The sequence below is a fragment of the Elaeis guineensis genome, chromosome 6 (genome assembly GCF_000442705.2).
Source record: "Elaeis guineensis isolate ETL-2024a chromosome 6, EG11, whole genome shotgun sequence".
NCBI classification, from domain to species: Eukaryota; Viridiplantae; Streptophyta; class Magnoliopsida; order Arecales; family Arecaceae; genus Elaeis; species Elaeis guineensis.
The window spans coordinates 44,162,019-44,188,194 of record NC_025998.2 but is presented as its reverse complement, the minus strand read 5'-3'; the positions used below and the strand labels follow the sequence as shown (position 1 = coordinate 44,188,194).

At 40.4% G+C, this 26,176-nt stretch overlaps 1 protein-coding gene across 7 annotated transcripts in view; it reads right to left on the bottom strand.

Moving 5' to 3' along the window:
• LOC105035218 (transmembrane E3 ubiquitin-protein ligase FLY1) overlaps positions 1 to 26,176 on the bottom strand; it is a 41,222-nt gene that overhangs the window by 5,782 nt on the left and 9,264 nt on the right. For 4 of the 7 annotated variants that reach the window (XM_073259507.1, XM_073259510.1, XM_073259509.1 and 1 more), the window contains exons 4-10: positions 17,818 to 17,933; positions 16,334 to 16,394; positions 3,808 to 3,871; positions 3,653 to 3,730; positions 985 to 1,145; positions 837 to 896; positions 555 to 648 (exon numbers count right to left, since the gene is read on the bottom strand). In XM_073259507.1, the coding sequence (XP_073115608.1) occupies positions 555 to 648; positions 837 to 896; positions 985 to 1,145; positions 3,653 to 3,730; positions 3,808 to 3,871; positions 16,334 to 16,394; positions 17,818 to 17,933 (634 nt within the window). The remainder of the gene's footprint in view (positions 1 to 554; positions 649 to 836; positions 897 to 984; positions 1,146 to 3,652; positions 3,731 to 3,807; positions 3,872 to 16,333; positions 16,395 to 17,817; positions 17,934 to 26,176) is intronic. The other 3 variants (XM_010910679.4, XM_029261875.2, XM_073259511.1) reach the window with 2 other exon arrangements.

The following is a 26,176-nucleotide window of genomic DNA, read 5'->3' as shown; positions in this document are numbered from 1 at the left end:
GTAAGGAAGGCTAAGGTGAGGATTAGCTCATTGGCAAAAAAAAGGAAAAGAAAAGGTGAGGGATGCAATGATTAACAGCAGAGTGTTGGTGAATCCACTGAGACAATTTTAGCATATCCAGTAAGGATCAGATTGGACAGGGTCATGTTGAAGAGACAAGACAGAGCATGGAAAATGAAGCATGACAATAAAAGTTTTGAAGTAGAATAGGAAAGCAGATGTAGCTCTTCAGGAAATGGAAAAGAATTACTATAGCTGATTGAAAGTGGTTGGGACACGATGTGATAATTGTGCTGATGGTTGCATTACGATTTATGCTTGACTTATCAAAAGCTACAGTCAAGTGATACATCCACTGTAAACATCTCTATATTTGAAGTAAATGTCATTAAGGGTATCAAATGGAAAATTACACTTAAAAAAAAATACAAGGACTTCATAACTTGAACTTGTCGAGAGAACCTTCTAATATAGGTTCTAACTATATGTTTACTCATTCCTTCAGAGCTGTATTACTCAAATACTTCAATTGTTACCAAGTACATGACACTCACCAACTAAGATCCCAGCAGTCAAATGTAAAAGACACAAATATGCATCCATAATAGCTTGTTGCCCAATCATAAGAATAGACACTTTAGCAGCACCCTGTCAAAACATTAAAATACCTAAGTAGAAGTTTAAGTGTTAAAATTGAATATAAAAACAACAGACAAGAAAAAAAAATTAAAAAGACCTATCCTGTATATTTGCAATATGCAAAGCATACATGCTTTGCACCACCGAATTCTAGATAGAAATGGGTTTTCTAATAGGAAACCATAAAAAGATCTTACAGATTGCGTATTGCTATGCTCCATCTGTCTTATCAGCAGCAGCACTTGGAGAAAAGATATCTAGTGTGTCAAATGTCAAGGCTTTCAAAGAGAAAAGTGCAGTAAAAAAACAGAACTAAGACATGAGTTTCTTGTTAATGAAGGATACAAATGTGACCATCAGTGTATAATTAACTGCTTTGTTGTAGTAAACCTCAATGTTCAGTGATGTGGCATTCAATAGTATTGGTGAGAAGCACTCTCCATCGTCATCCACAGCTGGACTCTCCATTAATCCCTCCAAATGATAACGCTCACGATCTCCATCTGCTAACCAGAAAGGTTCCCAGCAAATAAAGCCAATCAAACTGTCGAGCATGGTATTATAGATGATGGAACTAAATCATCAAATAAATTAAAAAGGAAAAAATGAACTACCACCAACATGTTTCATATAAATAATAAAGCATAGGTTTGTGAGGGAGATTGATGTATCAACTGTTCATACATCAGGTGTTGGTTATGCAAAGGACTCAGCATCCCAGAATGTCCATATATCTAAAAATGAAGTTCTCCTCCACAACACATACTTCTTAATGGTTTTCAAAATTCAATTTGAAGACAAAAAAAGAGGTATAGAACTGGGGGGGGGGGAAGAAATAAAATAGAAAGCGTATGTAGAGATACATCCCAAATGGTAGAGCATTAGCCTTATCAAGATAGTTTCAGTTCACATTTTCTCCATCACCATAATGGCAAAGGATGCCTCTCTAATGAAGGTGGGAGCTTACCAAATCCGTAAAGTCTCTTCATGGCTGTACTAGAGACCTAGGTTCAAATCCCACCTTCACTTTTTTTCTTTCTTCTTGTGTGCATATGTGTGTTTTGTTCTGTAGCCCACTGCTTATGGGCCTCTTCTACCAAAAAAAAGGGACAGTTCTCCAATACATCCAAGACAAGATGACTAGCCAAAATGTCTAGGCTCAGATATCTTAACGTCAACTTTATCCTAGCACTTTGGGAAAAGGAAAGGAAAGAAAAATGCTTCCTATCTTTCTGTACTCTGTTGCTCTTTTACAAAACATCAAACACAATCACCATAAGGGGAAGGGGGGGGTATGGAGATCAAGAAGATAATCTGACCTCTCCCTCAAGTGACCAGACCATAAAAGAGAAGCTTTACTCTATTAAGATAAGCACTTCCAAATCCGTTGTCAAATTCATGGATTAATTTTTCATACCATGCCAATCCATTGTACAATATGTACCATGCGGATAAGGTAGTGGCACAGTACAATGGTATGTTCTGTGCCAACAGGGCACAACCACAAAAGCATGGACAGATATGGGACTGCACAGACCCATTGGTTCCATCAAGCCTTCCGTACATGGCCAGCACATGATCAACATGGCTCAGAATGGCAAATCATGTACGTAATGTACTATGCCAGTATAACTAGTGCAAACATGGGAAACTGTACTTTATACTCTTTCTGAATCCTTCACCACAAAATAAAGTCCATCTCCTTAGGAGCACCTTCCTTGAGGTATTACTTGCACATCCCATGTTATCTTGGTTGATTCTAAAATATATATCATATCACAGCCTACTGGTACAATGTAGAGTTGAAAACTTGAAACAAAAGCTAATGGACCTAGGCTATCATCAAGATGCCCAAGAGACAAGCTTAGTGCAAAGCCACTTAAACATTCGCTGATTTAATTGATTCATTTATATAGACAGGCTCATACTATTTGAATAAATTAACATTTTACCAAACCTTATGGCATACATAGTGGAACTGGTATATAACATAGGAAACACTTTGAGCAGCATACCTGAATGGTGAGCTTCCAAAAAAGTTGGGAAACTCCACATTTTCTTTTAAACCATTTACATGGCCCTAGCCATCAAGCCTCATCCCAACTATTTTGTAGACTTCACAGATACACTTTTTCCCAGTATGTTTTTTTAGGGCTGTCTCTAATGTTGCTTAAAATAAAGCAAGGGATGCCCTTAAATTTTAGATTGACATGCTTTTTTCAACCAGCTGTCAACCTAATGTCAGCCCTGCAACATTTTTCATCAGGGACTTGGGACTAGCATTGATGGTGTTTTCTTGGACATACACAAAATTTGTCATATATGGTTCCTGGATGTCTCAATCTAGGAAATACCAATATAGAATTGCCAGGAGCTCTAATTTAAAAGAATTTAATAATGATGAATAAATGATGATCCTATATAATTTCCATTTATATTTAGATGTAGGGAATGAATTAGAAATTATTTTACTGCAATGGTATTATTTCATATATTCGAGTGGTACTTACATATCTAATTTATTCTTGAATTTGACTCGATGGAATTTGAACATCAAACATCAGTCAAATCACAAACTAACTTTTAAACAATTCAACATTTTTTAAAATGATGATGCCACCCCAAGCATTGATAAAATTAGAGGAAAGACATGAGCTCAGTATGCTATTGTATCATAAATGATATATGAGATACAACAAAAAAATTATATATATGTGATAATAACATTTTCTTTCAAAGAATGATCAGATAGAAGTATATCCAAGAAGAATTAATTAAATCTACTAGTTTGTGATTTTGGCATCAAGTTAAATTTTATGAAGGAAAACAGATTGACCTCTGTTAATCTTTCCAAGATAATTGAGAAGAAACAGAGTGACAATGATGGTTCCAGAAAACAAATAATACCAGCATGATAATATATTAAAATGATAAATTAATTATTTGAAAATGAAATTTATGAAATAATATCAAAAATCAATGGGAAGAAAATGAAATAAAAGGAGTCAGGTACCATTTTGGCTAGATGAGACACATGAAACCTGAGCAGCGATCTCTATGTTACAATGTTTCTCCATGTCATAAGTGAATGCTGATAGGAGTACAGAGACAAGACCAGATCAATATTAAACTTTAGAATAGAAGCTGTTTAAGAGTAGATAAACTTACATTTTTTCCTTGGAATTCTATCTCGAGGTGATTCTTGAAACACTTGAGAGGAGAACATTCCAAGCTGTTAGACAAAAGATGCCATTGAAATCTAATTACTTATATGTAGGAAAATAACTTAAAAGAGCTAATGCCCTGGTAAATAGGCATCTTGAAAAGCTGATAGGTCAAAATGCAAAGGAGTAAATAAGAGCATGCATGAATGGGATTAAACAATTGATATCCATGCAAAGATATTTCACCTAAATAGAATGCAAATATGCAAATGGCTATATGAAGTGTCCAAGTCCCCTAAAAGCAGGAAAGGATAGTTCCATGTTATGCCATTTATGTAACGAAAAAGAAAAGAACAATTTCCCTAAAAAGTGAAGAAATATTTAACAATTGCCAAGAGTACGTGAAATAATCTTTGATAACACTGATACTTTCCTTTTGTAGTCTGTTCTAATGTAGCAGATTAGATGTCACCTGTTATAAAAATTTAAGAGTGAAAAGAGAACTGATGCAGGAAAACCCTAGATTGGACCTTCATGTAAAACATGAATTTTGTTTATTAACATGTGGGTTTTGTTAACAAAATCAGAACTTTTCAGCACTTTTCCTGATCACTTTAGCCAATGAGAACATTTTCGTGTTCCAGAGGTTTTACGTTCAACCCTAAGCCCATGAAGAATGGCATATAGTGAAACTAGTACACCCACATATCTCCCTTTATAGCCCAGAGCTGACCTAAATTAGATTCTATTGTCTCTAGTACCTCATACACAATCCAATGGACAAAATTAAAGATGATAAAATATGGAAGATTGCATCACAGTTGATCATTGAAGAGCCAGTCCCGAGTAGTTGGACAGGGCTTCATGATTATGGTTACCAATACATGCTACAGATTATTAAATGTTGGGCCTATTTGCAATTAGCACCTAGACAAGTTGGTTTATTGGTGGATGGTGAGATTCAGTTAGGGTGCGAAGCATGCATGTAGAAATTAAAGCAACAAGGACATTAGCACCAACTTGTGCAAGAAACTGAAAAGATTGCTGATATACAACAAATGACAAATGATTGGATGCAGACAACATGTCAACTTCTTCACTGGATCATAAGGATAGCAGCATTGCTGTAGTGCAATCACCAGTTCCAAAAATTACCAATCATCATATGTTATACTTGCCTTTGCCAAGTATGAGAACACAGCTCTGCCAGGAGCTGGTAAATATGAAACCATACACAAGATAAGCTTTAGTTTTAACCTTTGTTTGCCGAACCAGACCGAACCGCCCAGTTTGGTCGTATCGAGCCAAACCTGCATGGAATCGGATCGGTTCGGCCTTGAAATCCAAAATAGGGCCCAAATCGACCCGAACTGGTTCGAATTGGGCAGTTCAGCATGATTCGAAGCTGAACCGACCAACCTTTTTCTTTTTTTGTTACTGTGTCTACAGTGTTTGGTTGTGGGATATTTTAAAACGAGACTTCTGAGAGAGAAAAGTTAGAGACTTCTTTTCCTTCGGTTTCATCCCATTTTCATAATAGAAATAACAAGCAAAATGAGGAGAACTCATCAAATAGAGGTATGTGAGCTTATCTCCCACTTCCATTTCACCTCTTCCTCTCTTCTTTTTTTTGAGACTTTAAAATCCATGAAAATTGAAAAAATAAGGAGAAATCATGCCAAAATTTTTTATTTTGGTATGATTTCATTATATGTTGTAGATCTATAGATGATCTACACAATGACATTGAAATCATTAATTTTCATTAAGTATATAATTTTTTAAATTAAAAATATATTTTTGAAATAAAAATTATTAAAAAAATAGAATTCAAAAATTAACTGTTAAATCAAAATATTGTTTAAGGGCTTGCAAAATACTTTCGATATAAATTTCATGTTCATTTATCAAAATTTTGATGCAACATATGCATAATAGCCTAGGCCTACATTTGAATGAAATTAAAAAATAAATAACATTTCATGTATGCCCTCTATCTTAGAAAAATATATGTAGCATTTGTGGTAGGATTCTACATGGATCTAAGGCCAAATTAATTTTTCATAATTTTTAAATTTTCTAATATTATTAATTTAAAAAAATTAAAAACATAAAATTAATTAAAAAAATAAAAAAAGGAGAATCAAATTTTACTATTTATATATAATTATTGAATTGTTGTGATTGTTCAACCTTCAGGAATGGATCCATCAAGGAGCCAAAGTGTGATATTAGTTGAGACCATGGATAGATGTTCTCAGATCGGCACCATTGAAGATGTAATTGGTGCAATGCAGAATTCAAAGAAGGAGGGATAATTAAGTTGAAGCAACACTTGGCTAGTAGTTATCCCAATATAGCTATGTGCCAAAAATCCTGTAAAAGATCCATCAATTGATGAAGCATTTCACTGATTTCAAAGCAATGAAGGAGAGAACTTTGAAGAAGGTGGAGATAGATTGTCAAGCAATGCAGGCACCTTCCTATCACTCTAGGGAGTCAGAAAGCATCCGCCCCAGATGGTGAGGCATAGTTCAGGCTGCCATTGATATGAGCTTGGAAGATCAGTGGCAGCTTGAGGAGTTGGCCAGACATAAGACCCATCAATTTATGAGTCGAGATTGGGCTCTGCAAGTACCGCAAGAGAGTCAGAGTTTAGGAGGACCTCTCAGTTAGAGTCCATCGGTAGAGGCACTAATCATATTGCTTCTATATTGGGAGCTTTTAGCAATAGGAGGAAGTCCTCTAAAGATATTCTAGCTAGAGCCACTATCTATGACTTAGATCCATAGTCTTCCCTAGCAGAGATTCCAACCAACAGAGGGTTGATAGCATGTTAAAAAAAGACAAAGATATGTGGCGAGCTACTGCGTCCTAATTTTACTTTCAACCACATCCCAACGCATACGGTAGGCAACACATATTATATCTCTGCCATTGCATCTATACAGGTTGTCGGTCCAGATGTAGATCCTCCAGGATCCAAGAACATCTAAGGTGAGCTTCTTGATGACAATAAGGAGGAACTATAGAAATAGATTACACCATATCAAAATAAATGGCCGATGTATGTACTTACGGTGATGATGATAGTTGGACTGATACGATCTGATGGAGCATCAACTTTCTGACATATTATGATGAAAAAATACTCTCAAAAGTCCATTGATGCTTTAGATCATGTGCATGATGCCACGCATATCCTTAGATTGATAGAGAAGATGATCGATCAGGTCAGAGAGCAGAATATCGTACAAGCTATCACCAATAATGGGCCACAGTATAGGACTGTAGGAGAGATTCTGATGCAGTAGCGGCCACATATATTATGGACACCATGTACTGCACTTTGTATCGACCTGATGTTGATGAATATTGGAAAGCTTAAGATGATGCAGAAGATAGTCGACTCAGTGCACATGATTCCTAGATTCATTTACAATCGCATATGAATCATATCATTGATGCGGTAATATATAGAGGGAGACATATTGAGACCAGATGTCATATGGTTCGCTACGAATTATATAGCATTTGATAGCATTATTGACAAAAAAGCACATCTACGTCAAATATTTGTCAGTCCCAAATGGCAAGAGAGTAGCTATGCCAGGACAGGCACTAAGAAAAGCAATATGGAGAACTTAATGAGAAGATAGATATTTTGACAACGGGCTGAGAATATAATGAAGGCTATCAAGTTTTTATATAAGGTGCTTTGAACTGTGGACAGCGAAAGGTACCCCTAGATGGACATTTTGAATCACATGATGGAAAGCGCAAAGGATCAAATTAGATCGACAGATCGAAAATATGCCCATGACTACATCCAAATTATTGAGCATCGTGGGACTATCAGATCGATAGGGACTTGTATCTAGCAGGTGAGCAGCAAATCAAGAATGCTCTGAAAATTTGATTACTCTTGTATTTGTATAAATATGCTTAATTAATTCTGAAATTTATATGCAACTTATTATATGAACCTAAGGTTCCAATATATGATATTTGGGATAGGCATAGATAACAAGCTTCTGATGTCCCTACAAAACGTGATATGCAAGATGCAGCATGATCTAGAAATCACGGCTATGTACATACAAGAAGTTAGGTTAAGTGGTTTTTGTTAATTTAATTGTATCACCAACTAGTAACACATTGTAACAAACATATTTTTTACAAATGAACATATTTAGGAAGAGCACCAATAGCTTTGGATCAAATATGGTGGTCGCAAGCAAAAAAAAGATTAAATCCAAATAGATTATATATGAAAAATAACTCTTATGTAACATTATATAGCTACTAATAAGTCTAATATGATACAATTTAATTTTTAATTTTGTTTAATCTTAATGCTTTTATAGCTAAATGGGCAACTCCTCTAAAATGACTTGCCATCCAGATCCTCCTCCAGATGGTCTCCTTCAGTGGCTGTAAGCACATTTAGTCAACCTTCACCCTTATCCACAGCAAGCAAAGAAACCGTATGATACAGAAGTACCTCAATAATCTCATATATGTTCACTATAATCTAAGGTTAAGACTAAAATATATTTAAAAGAAAGTTGAGTGGAAGCACTCGGATCCAACTACGAATGATTTTGTTGATGATGAGGAGGATTTGATGATCCGATGGACTGTGAGTCAGTAGTAAGAGCCAAAGCTTGATGAGCCAGGATTGCCTCCACGACCAGCCAATTTCGTAGCTAGCAAGGTTGGATGGATGCTGAGCAATAGGCAACTAGTAATATTCCATCTAGAATTCCAACTAATCAGCCACAACAGACTTCCTCATAAGGTACGATGAGAGGGCAGGCAGCTCCTCAACATAAAGACAGGGAAAGAAAAGACAGTTGCAGCTCCAATGGAAGTGGAGCAATTTGTTGACCCAATTTACTCAGATTCAGAGATCAGACAAAGCGATGATGGTAGTTCTGATAGTCATGGATCCGATAGTCATGAAGGAAGCGAAGGATAGAAGATCACTATTTATGAGACACAGCTGCAAGATGATCTTGGATTCACTGGTAAGTCCCAATTTATGCATGGCATACAGGATAGAGACCACGATGCACAAGCTGGTAGAGCCTGCGAGGATATGATTTCATATAGATAATGGGCTCCTCGAGGTCATTCAGAATATCATGCAGTTGCAGATGACCTCACACATAGAGTTGGATCCATGAACGTATCAGGTTTATCATATTCTAGATCCTCTTATCCACAGCCACATACAGCTTATGATCCATATGGATATGAATATGGTGTATTTGAGGCATCGTCTTCCTGTGGCTACTACTCTATACAGCCCAGAGTATCTTTCGGATCGGATTTTACTATCGGCATATTCGGATGGACCCCTCCATGGCCATACTATCCGTCCGAGGATCCCTCTCAGAGCCAGAGCTTCAGTGAGAGATATAGGACAAGATACAATCAAGAACAATACCTTATGGGATAAGCACAGAAGATTATGGTACTACATGGTTAAAGAGATAAGCCAATGTTCCATCAGATTATATAAATGATCCAGATATTTATAAATGATATCGATGCTCCATATGATTCTAAATCTCGATATATGTTGATTATTTATTTTTTATATTTTTTAATTGATTTGAATATTTTAGGATTCAATAATATCTGATCCTTATAAGATTGTTTTCCTCGGATTTAACATTGTGTTAGATTCAGATCCGCATCACACGCTTAATCGCGGATGTATCGGAGTGATACAAACATCAAATAACATCAAGAACCATCGATTTAGGCTTAAAATCATTCAAGAATAATTAAAAATTGATTAGATATCTTAGAATTCAAAAAAATAGAAAACAAAATAAAAAGAATTGATGTGCTAGCCAAACTGGCATGCCATGCCATACCAAGTGTTGATACGGTACCGAACCAGTACCGTACCATATCGGCCAACAACAGTACCATCTCCGGTACCGATTCAACCTTGCTTTTAACACTTCGAATTTTCATGATAGCACAATAATGATGATTAACATAAATGTTCTCAACAAAGCTACATGTTTAAGTCATTTACTCATGATACATATATGATGATATATCTCATTAACATCACCTTGAAAACACATACCATGCTCTATTACAACCCAAACCACAAATATTACATCTTGAAACATATATGAAGAGGAACTATAACCAGAAACAGATTTTAAATTTTAGTGATGGCAAATGTGATAAGGATATGCATGCACATCAAGGCTAATATGCCTTAAAGATTTATAATTTTATACTTGCACAGTCGTTATGTAATAACATGTTAGTATTCTACTAGTTTCAGTTTCATAGCTAAATATCAACTTGATATTTTCAAGTCAATAATTGTATGTAGAATTGTTACTAATATAAGTATCAATGTAAAATAGCATTATTCCTGCACAGTTCTGCAAATTAAATTTGCATGTTTAGTGCTAACTATATTATTGCATTTGCTATATAATTTTATTAGCATACACAAACTTGTTAACCATAACTGTAGTTGGTGTTAAATTAGATAAATTATTGTACATAATTTTTCTCAGAGTTACCGTCAATAAGAGATAATCATGTATTGTGTGCAGGAAGCAAAATAGAGATATGCTCATAAAATCGTTCATGGACATTGTTAGATCTCAGCCATACATCAGTAAATCATTTATTGGCTACATATCATCTAGAACGTGCATTCATTAGAAGATCCAAAGTGCTATTTGATAAGTGTGCTAAAATGACTCCAATTATCAGATCGATGGATTAGCAGCTTGACAAGACAAATTTTTATATTGATTTAATGACTGCATACCATTTCGCAGAAAGTATTTTTCTGTTACAGAGGATAGACTAATGGATACAATCAAATCAAAAGTATCTACATGTTTATGTTGACATTTAAATGAAGTAGTCAATTCCAAACATATTATCATCATGGTAACTTGGCAAATGTCCAATTGGCTGCACAAAGTATCCCTTATTTAGCAGTGGATCACCTGGATACTCATCCCCACAATGTTCATGTTTATGGATGAAATGAATACCAAGTGATTGGCCAAAATTATATTGTAAACACATCTGAATGCTTATATGCACAGATTTTAGCATTTCTCCTGATAGATGGGTAGTAGCTGACATATCTTTTAATTTTGCTGCTGAGAAAATAAGAATAATGCTTCATGATGTGCAAATACACCAGCAGGATTTACTTGTGCACCACACTGTTTACTACTGCATATCATCTAATGAACAACTTGATACAGTACGAAACTATATTTGGTACCAAAACAAACAGAAGCACTTTAGGAACTTCCGTCAATAGCACAACAGTAGGTTCAACACCCTCCACACCCCCCCCCCCCCACCCAACCTCAAAAAAGAAAAAAGGAAAAAAAAAAAAAACACGTATGACTGCATCAAACCTCGTACTAATACAGTAATACCTGCAAGACTAGATTTCAACACCATGACCTAATAGATAAACATGTAACAACAAAAATATAAAATTCACAATCTCCATTAATATCTACACAAACCAGCATGCAGGAAGTCAAAATTGTAAGAAGAATATTTAAAGAAAACATTGAAAAGCAGCATCAAGGTTTCAGGAACCAGTACCGAGGCTTATACCCGTTCCTGTACAGTATGGTACGGTACCGCATACCATACCATATCATGTGTCGGTACGCCATAATTTTTTTTTTATTTTTCAGTGGAATTTGATTCCAAATAAATTTTTTTAATAATTTAAATTACTTGATATCCAAATTAATGTTTATTTATGTTATATAACAACTCCACCATCCAAAAAAAATAAAAGAATTATAAAAGACTAAACTAATGCATTAAATATATCTAAAGTGCAAATTACAAAGAATAATATGCTAACCTCAAGTGCTAATCTAATATCTCATCGAGTGTCTATATCGCTCGTAAAGATCCGAATCATCCACATACTCCAAAGGAACATCAGTCCATCCTTCTAACCAAATAGTACTGTAATCCTGAATATTTATCCCATAAGGTATCCTCTCTGAATTGTAAGACATCTCAGATCTCTTGCTCAAACTCTGGCTCTGAGAGATATCCTCTGGATGATGGTATGACTGTGGAAGAGCCCATCCAAATATGTCAGTAGTAAAATTCAATCCATAAGGTGCTTCGAACTGCATAGGATAGTAACCACTGAAAGTCGATGTCTCAGATATACCATATCCATATGGATCATAAGCTGCCTGCAGATGATAGGATCCATAATACGAGGATGATCCAGATACATCCATAGATCCTATTCCACGTGCAAGATCATCTGCAGTTGTATCATACGCTAGACGACCTCTGAGAGACCGTCGTCTCTATGAAATCGTTGCCTCATGGGGTCTATCAGCTCGTACACTGTGGTCTCTATCTTGTATAGCACATAAATTGGGACTCATCGGTGAATGGAATACCATCCTGCAGCTGCATCTCATAAATAGCAGTCTCGTATCCTCCGGTCCTTTTCTGATCATCAGATCCATGACTACTATCATCACTGTCACTGCCTCTGATCTCCGAATCTAAGTCAGCTGACTCCTGCACTCTTGAGGGTGCTGTAACCAACTTTCCTTTTTTGTCTTTTCAAGCTCCCTCGATGCCCCTCTGTGGCTGACTTTGTTGTATCCGAAAAGATGGATGTCTTCTTCTTGCTTGAGATGACCAGCCTCATCTCATCATTTCTCGCTCAAACATCTGGCTGGATGTCTCGGATATGGAGTGACATGATGAATGACTCTCCTATGATCCCTCAAGCTATGGCTGATCAGCTGAACCCTATGTAGAATATTTGCATCTGTCCACTACCTTGGATCCACCGTGATCTCTCTAGCTATCACACTGACTGGTCATGGAGGGGATCCTAGCTCATCAAGTTTCGACTCCTGCTGCTGGCCTGCAAGCCATCCAATCATCGGATCCTCATCATCAATGGCATAATCATCTATCGTCGGATCCATATACTTCAGTTGTACTTCATCCTGCATATATTTTAGCCTCAATCTCAAATTATAATACACATAAATAAGATCGTTGAGGTGCTTCAGTGTTACACGGTTTCTCTGTTTGCTGTGGATAAGGATGAAAGTCGACCAACTACGCTCACACCCACTAGAGGAGACCGTTTGGAAAAGAATGCGGATGACCACACTTTTCAAATTTTATGCGAACTGTCCAAAATGAATCCACTATTCAGCTGCCACAACATTAAACAAAATTACATATTAAATTTTATGATATTAGTAGGCATGCAATGTCAAGAAAATCCTCACTGTTGATATATAATTTATCTGAATTCTTCTTTTTGGTTAGAACAGCAGATGAGACTCCAAAACTGTCTGTCTCCTCTCTAAACTATTTCGTCTGTAAAAAAATATATTTATTTTATTAACAAATATATTATTAAGTTAAATGCTCTCACCTTAATTGACCTAACGAACCTTTTGTAAATATATAGTTGCGATTTTGAGATCGGACACCACCTTATATATCACATTACAAAGAGCAGTGAGAAGCTCATTATCCACATCTATCTCGGATATGCTGTACTGGGACCTCGGATTCAAATAGTAAGCTGAAAATAAATTTCACAAATGATTAAGTAAACTTATACTAGTACAAGAAAAGAAAAAATTTCAAATGATTTTTGAATTCATGCTTATCGGCTAGATGTAAATTCCTATCCATTTGATAGTCCCAACGGCGCTCAATGATGATATATTCCTGGACACGTTTGAGATCTATCTCACTGATCTGTTTTTTTATCCTCTTCATCATGTGATACAAGAAGCCCATCTGGAGGTATCTCTCGCTATCCACAGTGTGAAGCATCTCATATAATGGCTTGATAACCTTCACTATCTTATCAGCTTGTTGCAGAATGACTAACTAATCATCAAATTCTCCACATGACTTCTCTCAGTACCGGTCCTCGTATATCTACTCTCCTACCACTTGGCACTGACAAACATCTGACGCAATGCTACTTTCTTTTGTAAAAGGCTATCAAGTGCTATATAGTTTGTAGCAAAGCATATGACACCCGATCTCAAGATCTCCTCCCAGTATATTTCCGCATCAATGATAATATCCATGTATGATTGTAGATAAATTTAGTAATAGATTGGGCTGTATTCACTACCTGCTGCACTCTACGAAGCTTCTCAATATCCATCAATATGAGGTCAATACAATGTGCAGCACATGGTGTTCAGTAAATATGTGATTGCCGCTCCATCAGCAACTCACCGACGGCCTTATGTTGCAGCCCATTATCTGTGATGACCTGCACAACATTCTGCTCTCCAACTGAATCAATCACCTCCTCCATCAGTTCAAGGATGTATGCGACATCGTGCACCCTATCTGAAGTATCAATTGATTTATGAAAAAATATTTTTCCATCACAATATGTCAAAAAATTTATGATACTCGATCTAGTAGAACCGATTCAACCATCACACATCACCATCAGTCCATATATGGGCCATTTACTTTTATAAGAAAAAATCCATCTTTTCAAATCTTCTTTATTACTGTTAAGAAGCTGACCATAGATATCCCTGAGTGCTGGAGGATCTACACCGGGGTCGACAGCCTATATGACTGAAATGATAGACCGATAGTAAGTATTGCCTGCTGTATTCGCTGGAATGTGGCTAAAATAAAATCATGATCCAATAACTGGCCATATATCCTTCTTCTTATCCTTCTTGAGCATAATATCAATCCTCTGCTATTTTGAATCCTTACTAAAAAAAGCATGTGGATCCAAATCATGAATGATGGCTCCTGCTGGAGTATCTCTGTCTAACCTCCTCCTGTCAAAAGCCCCCAACATCGATGAAATACTATGCCTGCCTCTAATAACTAGCTTCCTGACAGAGGTGGTCCTTTTGAACTCAAACTCTCCTCCAGCAGTCGCAAATTATTCTCTATATCTGTCCATCTCCTCCAGCCTATACTAATCATCCAGACTTATCTGAATGGCCACCTCAATCTATGCCTCCTCGTCATCTGGAGCAGAGGCCTCCTCTGACTCTCTGAAATTATAGAAAATAGCTCTCCAGCTTGACGGTCCATCTCTGCCCTCTTTTGCTTTTTCCTCTCCTTTACTGCTTTAGAATCAGCGAAGTACTTCTTCATAAGCTGTTGAACCTCCTATGGACATTTTCGACACATTGCCACATCCCAATAACCACCAGCCAAATATATCTTCAACCTAATCACCCCTCCTTTGAACTCTGTGCTGCACCATTTGCATCTCCAATGGTGCCGAGCTGGGAGCATCATGAGATGCTCTCAACCAATGTCATGCTCTGGCTCCTCACTCATTTCTGCAAGTTTAAATGTTTAACAAAATACAATAGCTTAATAATTATACCGAAAATAGCTTGAATCATCCTAAACAATTTTTTGATTTTATATTTTTTTGAATTTAATTTTTTTAATAATTTTTTTAAATATATATATATTTAAAAAAATAATTAACAAAAATTAATGATTTTAGTGTCATCATGCAGGTCGTCTAATGATCTACAACATATAATGAAATCATACCAAAATCATAAATTTTAGCATGATTTTTTCTTATTTTTCTACTTCTTAGCTGTTATTGGCCAAAAAAAATAAAAAATAAAATATTTAGTGACAAAATGAAGGATTACCTTACTTCTAATCGAAATTTATCGTCCCGTTAAAGAAATTGTGAATTTTTTTCTAAATTTTTTCTCTTTTTTTTTTGACTTCATTCGCACCTATTGTCGAAGCCTGTGAGCAGAACGCCAAAGACTTCTCTAAATTCTCTCGGGCTTCTCAACTCTCCGACTAAGGCTACCAAATTATTGGTAGCCCAGCCCCACCACAAAGGCACAAACAACACCCCCCCTCCGCCACTCCCCCCTCCATGTGCCCATGTCAGTATGGCTCGATTCGCTCATGAACCGAGCAATACCACTCGGTTTCGAGCGGTTTGAGAACTCGATTTCGAGCGGTTCGGGCATGAACCATACCGAACCATTCGGTTTCGAGCGGTTCATGTGGTTTTTCAAAAAAAAGGATTGAACCGAACTGGTTCCCCACCAGTTCGATTCGATACGGACCGTACCGATCGGTTTAGACCCGTACGAAATACCATGAGCAACATACTTGGTAAACTACATGATTTTCATCCAGAATCCACATTCTGCATGGTCCGCTAAAGAACCAAGGATAGAAAGATCTTCCGCAATGTTTAGATCATGCATTTTATTCTAAATCACAGTCTATGTAAAAAGCTATAAATTAGCTTCTTCACGACTAATCAAGTGTAACAAACCAAATATAGCTCGACCACTCTACAAAACAAAAATTAATAGAGAAGGGAAAGTCATACAAAGTGTGATCAAAGCAAACGCCTCCAACTATATATGAACTAACACCCAGATCATTAACTTAAATAAAAATCTGATGGCAATGAAAGCCTTAATGTTTTGAAATCGTTTACTGGTTACCAAATGATATGGATTTGACAAAAAGTAATCCTCCTCTTGACGTAGCTCACCATCTGCTCCACTGCAACATGTATAAAATTGAGTAGCATTAGTTCCAGTCTTAAACAAAGTCAAAACAACAAATTGATTACATCAAAACAGATAAACTTTGCCTGCTTGTAGGCTCCTACATAAGCCAAAGTACACAAAAAATATAAACAAAATAAGAAAATGTTTGTAAAAAGGTCTTAAAACATAGACATTTTTATCAATCAGAATTTCCAGCGAAACATAGAAAATAACTTCTGTTAAGCATACATACAAATAATGGAGAAAAGATTTAGTTGCAAAAATAAAAAATGATTAAGGTACTGGTAGTTCTTTCATCTGCTGCCCCCAAATTGATCCAATATCAATCGTCGAACTATATCTAGTGATGCAAAAAAAGGTATCATAAAATTACCAAAAGTGCAAGTCCAAGACCTAACATATGAAAGCTGGTGCCACAATAAGCAAGCAAATGGTCACCAAACGAATAACTTTAGAATGAAATAATCACACGTGTCTTGACTCTATGATTATGATACATTAATTTTTTCTCTGAACATTTCCATTTTGAATACAGCAAAGTGGATTTTAGGTACATAAAATGCCAAGCCTATTCAAATGGAACAAAGGACACGGTTCAGAAAGTTTCTCGATGGAAATGGAGTTCCCTTAGCAAAATTATCATCAACTTGCAAAATTCATCAATCTTAATAAAGAGGAAGGAACGACGACAAAAGATGGATCAAAAAACAAGTTCCAGAATATGCTAGAATATTTTTAGGTGGCATGTCTCTTATATATGGTATTACACAAATTAAAATATGTGAAAAAAAAAAAAAGAAGGAAAATCAAAGGGGATCAATTGGAAAACCTCTTATGATAACTACACAATATTATCCCATCACAAACTATGAGGGGAAGATTGGCAGCTCATGTTTACATCCAAAATCAAGGGAACCAGGTCAACCTATAGGACACCAGAAGCCATCACTGGATCTGGTACTGTAGAAAAGGAAACTAGACAAGCACCTCCCAAGAGCCAGAAGCGAAGGACTGACAACCAGCAACAGGAAAACTTCACAAGCAGCTTGAGTAAATGGTTTGAAGTCATTTTTTCCTCAAAAAAAAAAAAATCACTGAACTGAGTATTGAATAGCAAATTTCATTAACCCAGTCCCTCCCCCCCTCCCCACCAAACACACAAACAATGAGAAAAAAAGGACAAGAAAAAACAATGTTAACAAAGAATTATATCAAAAAAGTTAATAGTCTCCAAATTACAGCATACATCCATGTGAAGATTTTGGTCAGCCAGCTTGTTTCCTGGATACAAAATTTGTCACTTTGTTCAATTATCAAACCATGTAAAGGAATCCTGGTTCCAAATACTTCCAAGTCCCCATACCCAATAAGAAAATAACAGAATAAAAAAGTGCAGCTAAACATAACAAGTTTACCTGTTGGCTACCATTCGAAGTTGCCTGAAGGGTGATATATACACACCTTCCACTCTCATACGAGCAACTCCATTATCATGCTCATTTTCCAATACATCATGAAAAGTTACTGCTCCCTGTAATCACAAAGGTCATGGAAAGGCATATTTTATTTTATCAAAACATAAACGAGTAATAAAGCTGAATTTGTGGATCCAGTTGTAATATATCATGCTCATCCAAGACCAAAAAAAGTTCATTAATCACAAATCGGCATCCAGATAACCTAGAAGCACTAACAGTTATTTTCAACCTTATACAAAACAAGTATGCACCGACTTCACAAGCACATCCTTCAACATTCAACAATCTTCTGATCAACAGCCTCACTCAAATAAAGAAAATCACAAATCACAAAATCAAAATCAATTAAAGAAGAAGCATTTATAGTTGTTTTCAACCATATATATAACAGACATGCACCAATTTTGCTAGCAAACAGTTCAACCTTCAAATATTTTCAGATCTACATCCTCATTCATATAAAGAAAAGCGCTAGTTACAGACTGGAATCTGATCAAAGTAGATGCCCCAGTAGTTCTTTCCCATCTTAGGTAACAAATACATGTCAAGTTCACTAGAATTACCTTCAGCAATAGCTTATGCCTCTTATTACCCTCTACTATGCATATGAGCAACACTTGCAGAAAGAGTCTACCTTAAACCCTTCACTACTGCATATGGCTACTGACAGCAAACATGCAAACAGGGTATAAAACACCAGACACCAAATCTATGTACCAGCATTCCCAGCACATTGCTCTCATATTATCAACTGGAAGACAGTCAAATGTCACTTCTGCATCTCCATTTTTTTCAGCTTAATGATGGCCTGATAACCATTGGATGCAAACATAACATGACAGAATCAAGTCTATCCATCGACATCACCGTGCTGATTACTTACATTAATTCACCTCTCCATTTTCCATGAAAGGGGGGACAGGTAGCAAGATCTAATCCCCAGCAGGTATCCTTATTTCTTTTGTTTTCCCATTCGCATTTATCATCGAACAAGTACAGGAATTTCAATTTCTTTCATTAATACCGATTGATAATGTTTCACTGCTTTCGCATTATCATTAGACAAGTCCAGGAATTTCAATTTCTTTCATTCATGCCAATTGATAACAAGAGACATATGTAAGTTGGTATAATCGGTGGCATTACTATATTCAGTATTTTAATAGATATTGTTGGTGCAGATTTTCGTCTCGAGATCGGATCAGCTGGAGTTGGACTGCAACTGTAGGTCCGCGACAGCTGGATGGCGGCGGCGGCAGGACCTGCAAGAAAAATTTTGGCCGGAGGTGGCTCCAGCGAGAATCCTCCAACGCTCAAGTCAGAAATCCAGCCAACAGGCGGAAAAGGGGAGCGTTCAAGAGAGAAAAAGGTTGCATATCTTGGGGATCCCCTATTTACCTTTTTTTATAAGGGAGGCTGGAGCCATGGGAGAGCATGGGTTGTCAGAGATTTTCTGCCCTCTAATCGAGTATCCTTGGAATCCGTGCATGGCCTTTAGGCTTCCTTGAATTTGGTGAGTAGTCACCTCATGGCATATGAGGGCCCCACCTATTGATGGCATGGGCTGACAAGTAGGAGCGGAGAGTGTGGGAGGGGCTTTATTCATGATCACTCCCATTTATTAATGAGATGATGTGACGGGATCATAAAGAGGCCTCTTGGGGGTCAATGGCCAGAGCTAAGAATGGAGGCCCATGCTGGGATCAGTAGCCAAGGATTGGTCGACCAAGAGTGGGTCGGCAGCCGATGTAGGGGCCAAGGCTGTAGCGGAACTTGTAGGCCATGCGCGACCAATTTATCAGGAGCTCATAATTGCCCCCGGCCTAAGCCCTTCAGGTTTAATGGTTTGATGTGATTTGGAGCGCACCCGATGTCTCCATAAGGGCCTGATTTGAAAAGAGCATATGGAAGCTTGCTGCCAACCTTTCCAAGTTTAGGGGATGGATCGAAAATCAGCCGAATGGACTTCATTCGGCTAAAGCATAATGATGTCCGAAGTGGTGCGAAAGCCGAGGCATGGGTTGAAGACCATCGTCTCACATCTTCGACCACTATGAAATTACCCCCCATAGTGGCCGATGAAGATTTTCTAGCACTAACAGTGGGCTGGTTAGATTGAAGACATGCTGGGCCCTCGATCTCTTATCTTCAGTCCAGATGAAATTTTTTCCAACACATACGCCCTACTCCCAAGTCCGAGCCTTGGCTCAGGCGAAGGGAGTACAGCAGGTAGGACGGACCGAAAATATAGGGATTTGAAGCTTTTCAACTGAGACGTGCGTGCGACTTTTGACAGATATGTGGGGCAACCACGACTGATTTTACAAGCGGCATTTCAAAAAGTGACGTCGTATCAGGGAGTGCGGATTTATATGCAGCATCTGGCCGAGATGTACGCATCTCGTGCATGACACCGAACCGTTGTTAGGAGGCACAACTGAAGACTCATGGCAAGTTTCTTTGAAAAGGATGGTACCAGAAGTTTTGTTGTACAATCCTCGAAAGGTTTGAGACCCTAGATAGCTGTGCCAATTCAAATCTCCCCGAGTTATTCGATGTGATGGCATGGAGCTCTTGAAAGATCTCATCTTCTACATTGAGAAGCAAGTGCAACCCTTTTTCTCTTCACATGTAGATGGCGGCTTGTCGGTAGATGTGCCAGCTTCCCCTATTCTTTTGCTTTGTTATTGGGGTAGGTAAAGCAGTGAAACTAGATGCAGAGGTGAGATCTGATGTCGAGGTGACTTTGGTGTTGTTTAAGGTCGGACACGTGGGAGGCCTCGGTGAGGGAGGCTTCGGCAAAGACGGAAGCATGGCTTTGCAAGAAGCTTAGATGCTGGCAGAGCCTGTCGTATGCACACAGGGAGCACAGGGTCTACCTGTGGGTGGCTTCGGTCACACCGAGAGTGTGTGGGGAGGCTTCAGGCCAGCCTATTTTGGCCTCAGCACCGGCTGAGGCCCGTGCAATAGCTTTCAGGGCTGTTGCAAGCAGCCTCGGCCTCGAAAGAGGCGCACAGGGGTGCCTTGGATCTACGGCTCTAGCGAGATTCAGTGCCGATCGATGCCGAGCGCGCACAGGGAGGCCTTAAATGGGAGGATATGTGCCGGAGAGACTTCAGGCAGCCGATCCGATGGCTTCGAAGGCCTCGGACTTGGGGCGGCCAGCCTCGGCGTCGTTTGAGGTGGATCGGCCTACGGAAGAGCTCTTCAGAGCCAATGGGGCCACGTGCAACAAGTCACGGGCTTGCCTTAGCCGAAATTGCACGTACAAGAGCGTAAGGACTTTCGGGCCACCTGGGGCGGCCTCGACCTCGTCCGATAGTGGCTAGACCAAGGCTTCAATGCAGGGAAGCTTCGATGGTGTCGAACGGCATCTTCGGCGGTGCCGTGGGCGGCCTCAGCCGTGGGGAGGCTTCGGGCCGCAATGGGGGCTGCCCCCGGGTCGACAAGGTTGGCCTCGACTTTTGGTCGAAGGCGCGCAGGGGCTGTAGCCACCCGATCCTAGCATCGACGTGCGGGGGAGGCTGATGCCGACCTTGGAGACAACGGAGGCATGGTTGGGTGCGCCGGATCATCTCGGGGCCACTGGGGGAGGATCATTGCTGGGCCTCCTACCTATTCTCCCTCAGTCTCTTCTCCTCCTCATCCTTTTCCCCTTTTCTTTTCTTCTTCTTCTCTCTCTTTTCTTTTTTTTTGTCCTGTTGCTCATGGGGGGACGAGATGAGAGGGGAAATTAATGCTGTCAGGTTCTAGTGGCTCAAGGCAAATATTGAAGCACATGCACAGCAGATAGCATAGCTTGGAGTGGCCTGTCGTCCCTTGCAGGGTTTGACTCAGCTCGAGGCCAAAGGTTCGGCACATAGTCAACTGCGCATGGACGGTCTCGACATCATCTGGAGCTGGACATGCGCGAGAGGCTTAAGGACTGTTTACAAATAGCCTCGAAGCTGACAAAGGCACGTTGTATGGGTCCGTAGAGAACACGGCATTCTATGCGTTGTCCTTCTGACACATGCAGTACGTAAGCAACAGAGGAAATAGACATCCCAAGAGCTTTCTTCCTCATGAGGTGTAGCCTACTTCAGCCTCGACCTTGATCCTACTTTAAAATTTTAGCTAATCAGAGGCCATTGATTTCTAAAACTGATCAGAGGCTTCTTCTATGGGCCAATCAAAGACCATTTCATGCTTGGGCCGACCAAAAGCCATTCTTCACTAAGGCCGATCAAAAGTCATTGATTTAAAACCGATCACAGGCTCCTTCACTCGGACCGAACACAGGCCATTTTTATTTAATGCCGATCAAAGACTCCTTTAATCAGGCCAAACACAGGCCGTCTTTATTTAAAGCCAATCAAAGACTCCTTCAGTCAGACCGAACACAGGCCGTCTTTGTTTAAAGCCGATTAAAGGCTCATTCAGTCGGACTGAACACAGACCGTCTTTTGTTTAAAGCCGATCAAAGGCTCCTTCAGTCGGGCCGAACACAGACCATCTTTATTTAAAGCCGATCAAAGGCTTTAAACAAAGACGACCGATTAAAGGCTCCTTCAATCAGACCGAATACAGGCCGTCTTTTATTTAAAGTCGATCAAAGACTCCTTCAGTTGGATTGAACATAGGTCGTCTTTGTTTAAAACCGATCAAAGACTCCTTCAGTCAGACCGAACACAAGTAGTCTTTTATTTAAAATCGATCAAAAGCTCCTTCAGTCGGATCGATCAAAGACCGTTGATTCGATCTATCATTACCTTCAGGTCCTGCAAAGAAATTCAGTTAGTTACCTTGGCCTTCCCAGATTGACTTTGTCAAATCAACCTCCTCAGGTAGGTTTTTGTCAGATCAGCTCCCTTGGTTGGCCTTCTGAGGTTGGCCTTGATTTTCTACTTAGCTCGGATTTGATTTTCCTCCTCGACTTGGCCTAAATTTTCTCCTCTGCTCGGCCTTGACCTTTGCCTCAACTCAAACTTCATTTTTTTCTGCTCGGCCTTGATTTTTCTCCTCGGCTCGGCCTTGGACTTGATAGCTCCACCTTGATTTTAGTGTCCTATGATCCTACGAGAAGGAAAAGAAAGAGAATAGTGGATGAAAGCTTAAAAGTCTTTTACCATGAGAGTTGTGGGCTCCGTTTGAGAGCTTTTGGATTTTGCTTGATTTTGACTTCGGATTTATTTGGATATGACTTCGGATCGGTCCTCCATCTGACTTTGGATTGGTCCAGATCTGACTTCGGCTCGATCTTGATCTGACTTTGGATTAGTGTAGGTAGGGCACTTAATGTCTAGAGAGCGACGATAGATGTCGTAGATAGCCTCGTTGTTAAGGGAATGACAGCAATGTGGGTGTGCCTGAGGAGGGAGTGGGTGGAGAGGACGCTGTTGTAAGGCTCGACGATAGAAGTGGATGTCTGCGGGGAAGGGTAGACGGTGTAACCGAACTTCGACTTCCTGTCGTAGTCCACCGAGAGCCTTTCCAGAGGTAGGGAATTGAGCCCGAAGCCGGCTTGCCTTAACTTTCATGGAGCTGTGCGTTTATCCACCAGAGTTTACAAGTTTTGTTTTTACTTCATGGAAACATCCCATCCCCCACAGTGAAAGAGTGGGACCAAACTTTTGTAGTGCTATGTGTAGTAGGACCCTGGCTTTCCTTATTCCCATTGAGATGGAATCAAATCACAGGCCCAGCCCCTGGCCTTAAGCTCGATAAAATGGTGGGAGAGGTCATCCTCATCGATTTTTTTTTTTGTACCTGTAGCCGATGTTTTCCTAAGGGTGACCCCTAACGACCTCGAAAAGGAGCTCGCGACCACTAATCCTCTCCACGATGAGTCAGGTCATGGCCATGGCGGCCACAGCTCTGAAGAGTTGGAAGAATGCGGGGATGGCAAACAGGCAGAGGCCACCTCAACGCCAGGGGGCTTCGGCACGCGGGAGAACTCCGGCTAAACTTGCTTCAGGGTCGTTATCAAAGGTGGCTGGACATGCATCTGGATCCGACCTCGGATGTTGCCGCATTGGAGGCCAAAGGTGCGAGGCCAATCGAGGAGGTCAGGTCCATCGTGCAAGCTCTCAACTATCCGTTCTTCCTCCGATTCTAACTCTAACCTCCAATTCCTTGCTTACTGCTACCCCAAAGACAAAGCCCAGGCCTGTGAAGCTTGAGGAAAGTCCCTCGAGTCCGGAGGACCCACCAAGACCATTGACTTCTAAGATGAAGCCAGAGCACCAAATGAAGGTAGGTGCTTCATCTCCAAGGCCAGATAAGAGCACCGTATCTCCAATCACTGAAAATGGAGGTAGTTCAATTGATGTCACTATCCCTTCGATTGCAGTGGCCCCTTGCAGATTGATCAGGAGAGGCTGGATAAGGACGTCCTCAATAGCAACAAACTCCAACCTCTGCCATGCTAATAGTCTGCACCCTGGCCCAAGTGTGGAGGTAGTTCAGGCACCGTCAGAGCAAGATGTGCTCACAGGGACCTCGGGGCTACTCGTGGGCAGCTTTGGCGCCGTCGAGGGTCAAGGGAAGACTTTAAAGCCACTTGCCGGCGGCCCCGGCGCAACTGAGATGCAAGTAGAGACTTCGAAGTCTCCATGGTGGGAGGCTTCATCCACCTCGAAGGTGCATGCGGGAACCTCAGGACCACCCACGGGTTCGAATCCGATGAACTCGACGTCGACCATTAGGAGGTTCCAACAGGAAGAGCTCGGATTTGCAGGAGGTTCGACCAGTGAGCCTAGCATTGACAGGAGGGAGCCCAGGTCCTCAAGTCCTCAATGTCGATAGCAGAGAAATCAAATTTGGTAAGCTCGATGCCAACTGGCAGAAGCTTAAAGCTTCGAGTTCTTAGGGTTGTTTGAGGATAGTCCTAGCATTGCCGGATGCGCGCACAAAGAGCACGGCTGTTCACGAGCCCCCTGGTGGCTTCGGACGTCCGATCTCGAGAAGGATCGATAGCTCAGAGATTCGGCACAGGCGAAGGCGAGTTCGAATCCGACAATGCTCGATGTGATCCGCCCACTGGCGACCTCGATGCGACTGAGATGCACCCACGTGTGGCCTCGACGCCGCTTGGGAAGGATTGGCCGATGGGGTTCAGTGTGGCTGCTTTAGAGGGACTTGTTCGCAGGCGGCGCATGGGAGTGGGGGGTTCACTTCAGCCAAGCACGTGGGAGAAGCGGAAGGCCTGGTCTGTTGGCCGAAGCAGTTTGCTGCTATGGTGCTCCTCATAGAATGTCGCCGAGCTCCTCGACAATGGGATCGGGGATGATGAACCCACCATGGGGTCTCATGGAGTCGAAGGAGAGGATCGCACAGATGGGGACATTATCGAGGAAGATGGTGTCGATGTCACTAACCTTGCTGAGGCAGGCGGTGAGGAGCGGGAGAGGTGGCGTCGGCCTTGGGACGAATTGGGCGTGCGGGGTCCGATGAGGCTCGTCAGGCGCTCAGGAGGAGCAGAGAGCTTGGTTCAGCTGGGTCCTCTTCGGCCTCTTCTATCCTTTTTTTTTCTAACTTCTGTGTTGTTTGTGGTCTCAGGGATCTCGAGTGCCTCCTGAAAGGCATCAAGGATTCGATGGTCCCCACAGGATTTAAGGCCACTTGCAGGTGGACACCTCTTTACTATGTTGGATTTGATCATCGGACGATGCGGACCGCCACAATTGACACCCGCATCTGGGTGGTAAGAGCACTAAATTGGTGCTGGTTCTCCCCGAGAGCCGACAGAAAGGGTAGTGGAGTTACCTCCGATGGCTAGTGCGAAGCATAATTTCCAACTAGAGCCTCGATCGGACGGCATGTCTCGAACAACGTACCCCTTTCTAAAAAATGGGCACAGTTCTTCCCAAGGTTGGCGGAACCAGTACCAGTGGCCAGATCGGCCGGCCGGCCGGCGGTACGGCACGTCTCTGTTCCGTTCCGAACCGAAGCGAATCGACGAAGAAAAACACGGATGAACCGGGAAAGAAAAAGAGAGAAAGAGAGAGAAATAGAGAGAGAAAGGGAGGGAGGAAGAAAAAGAGGGAGGAAAATCCGCCGGAGGGGCCGTCGGAGGGCAGCCGTGGCCGTTGGACGGCGGAAAGCGCTCCCGCGGCTCCGCGTGGGGAACAGGGGCAATCCACCCGTTTCTCGGGGTTTTTTTTAAAAAATTCTTTTCAAAGTGAAGTCGGCAAAACCCATGCCGGCTTCACTTAAGTGAAGCCGGCAAAACCCATGCCGACTTCACTTTGAAAAGGCTTTTTTTAAAAAAAGCCCAGAGAAACAGGGGCGGATCGCCCCTGTTCCCCGCACGGAG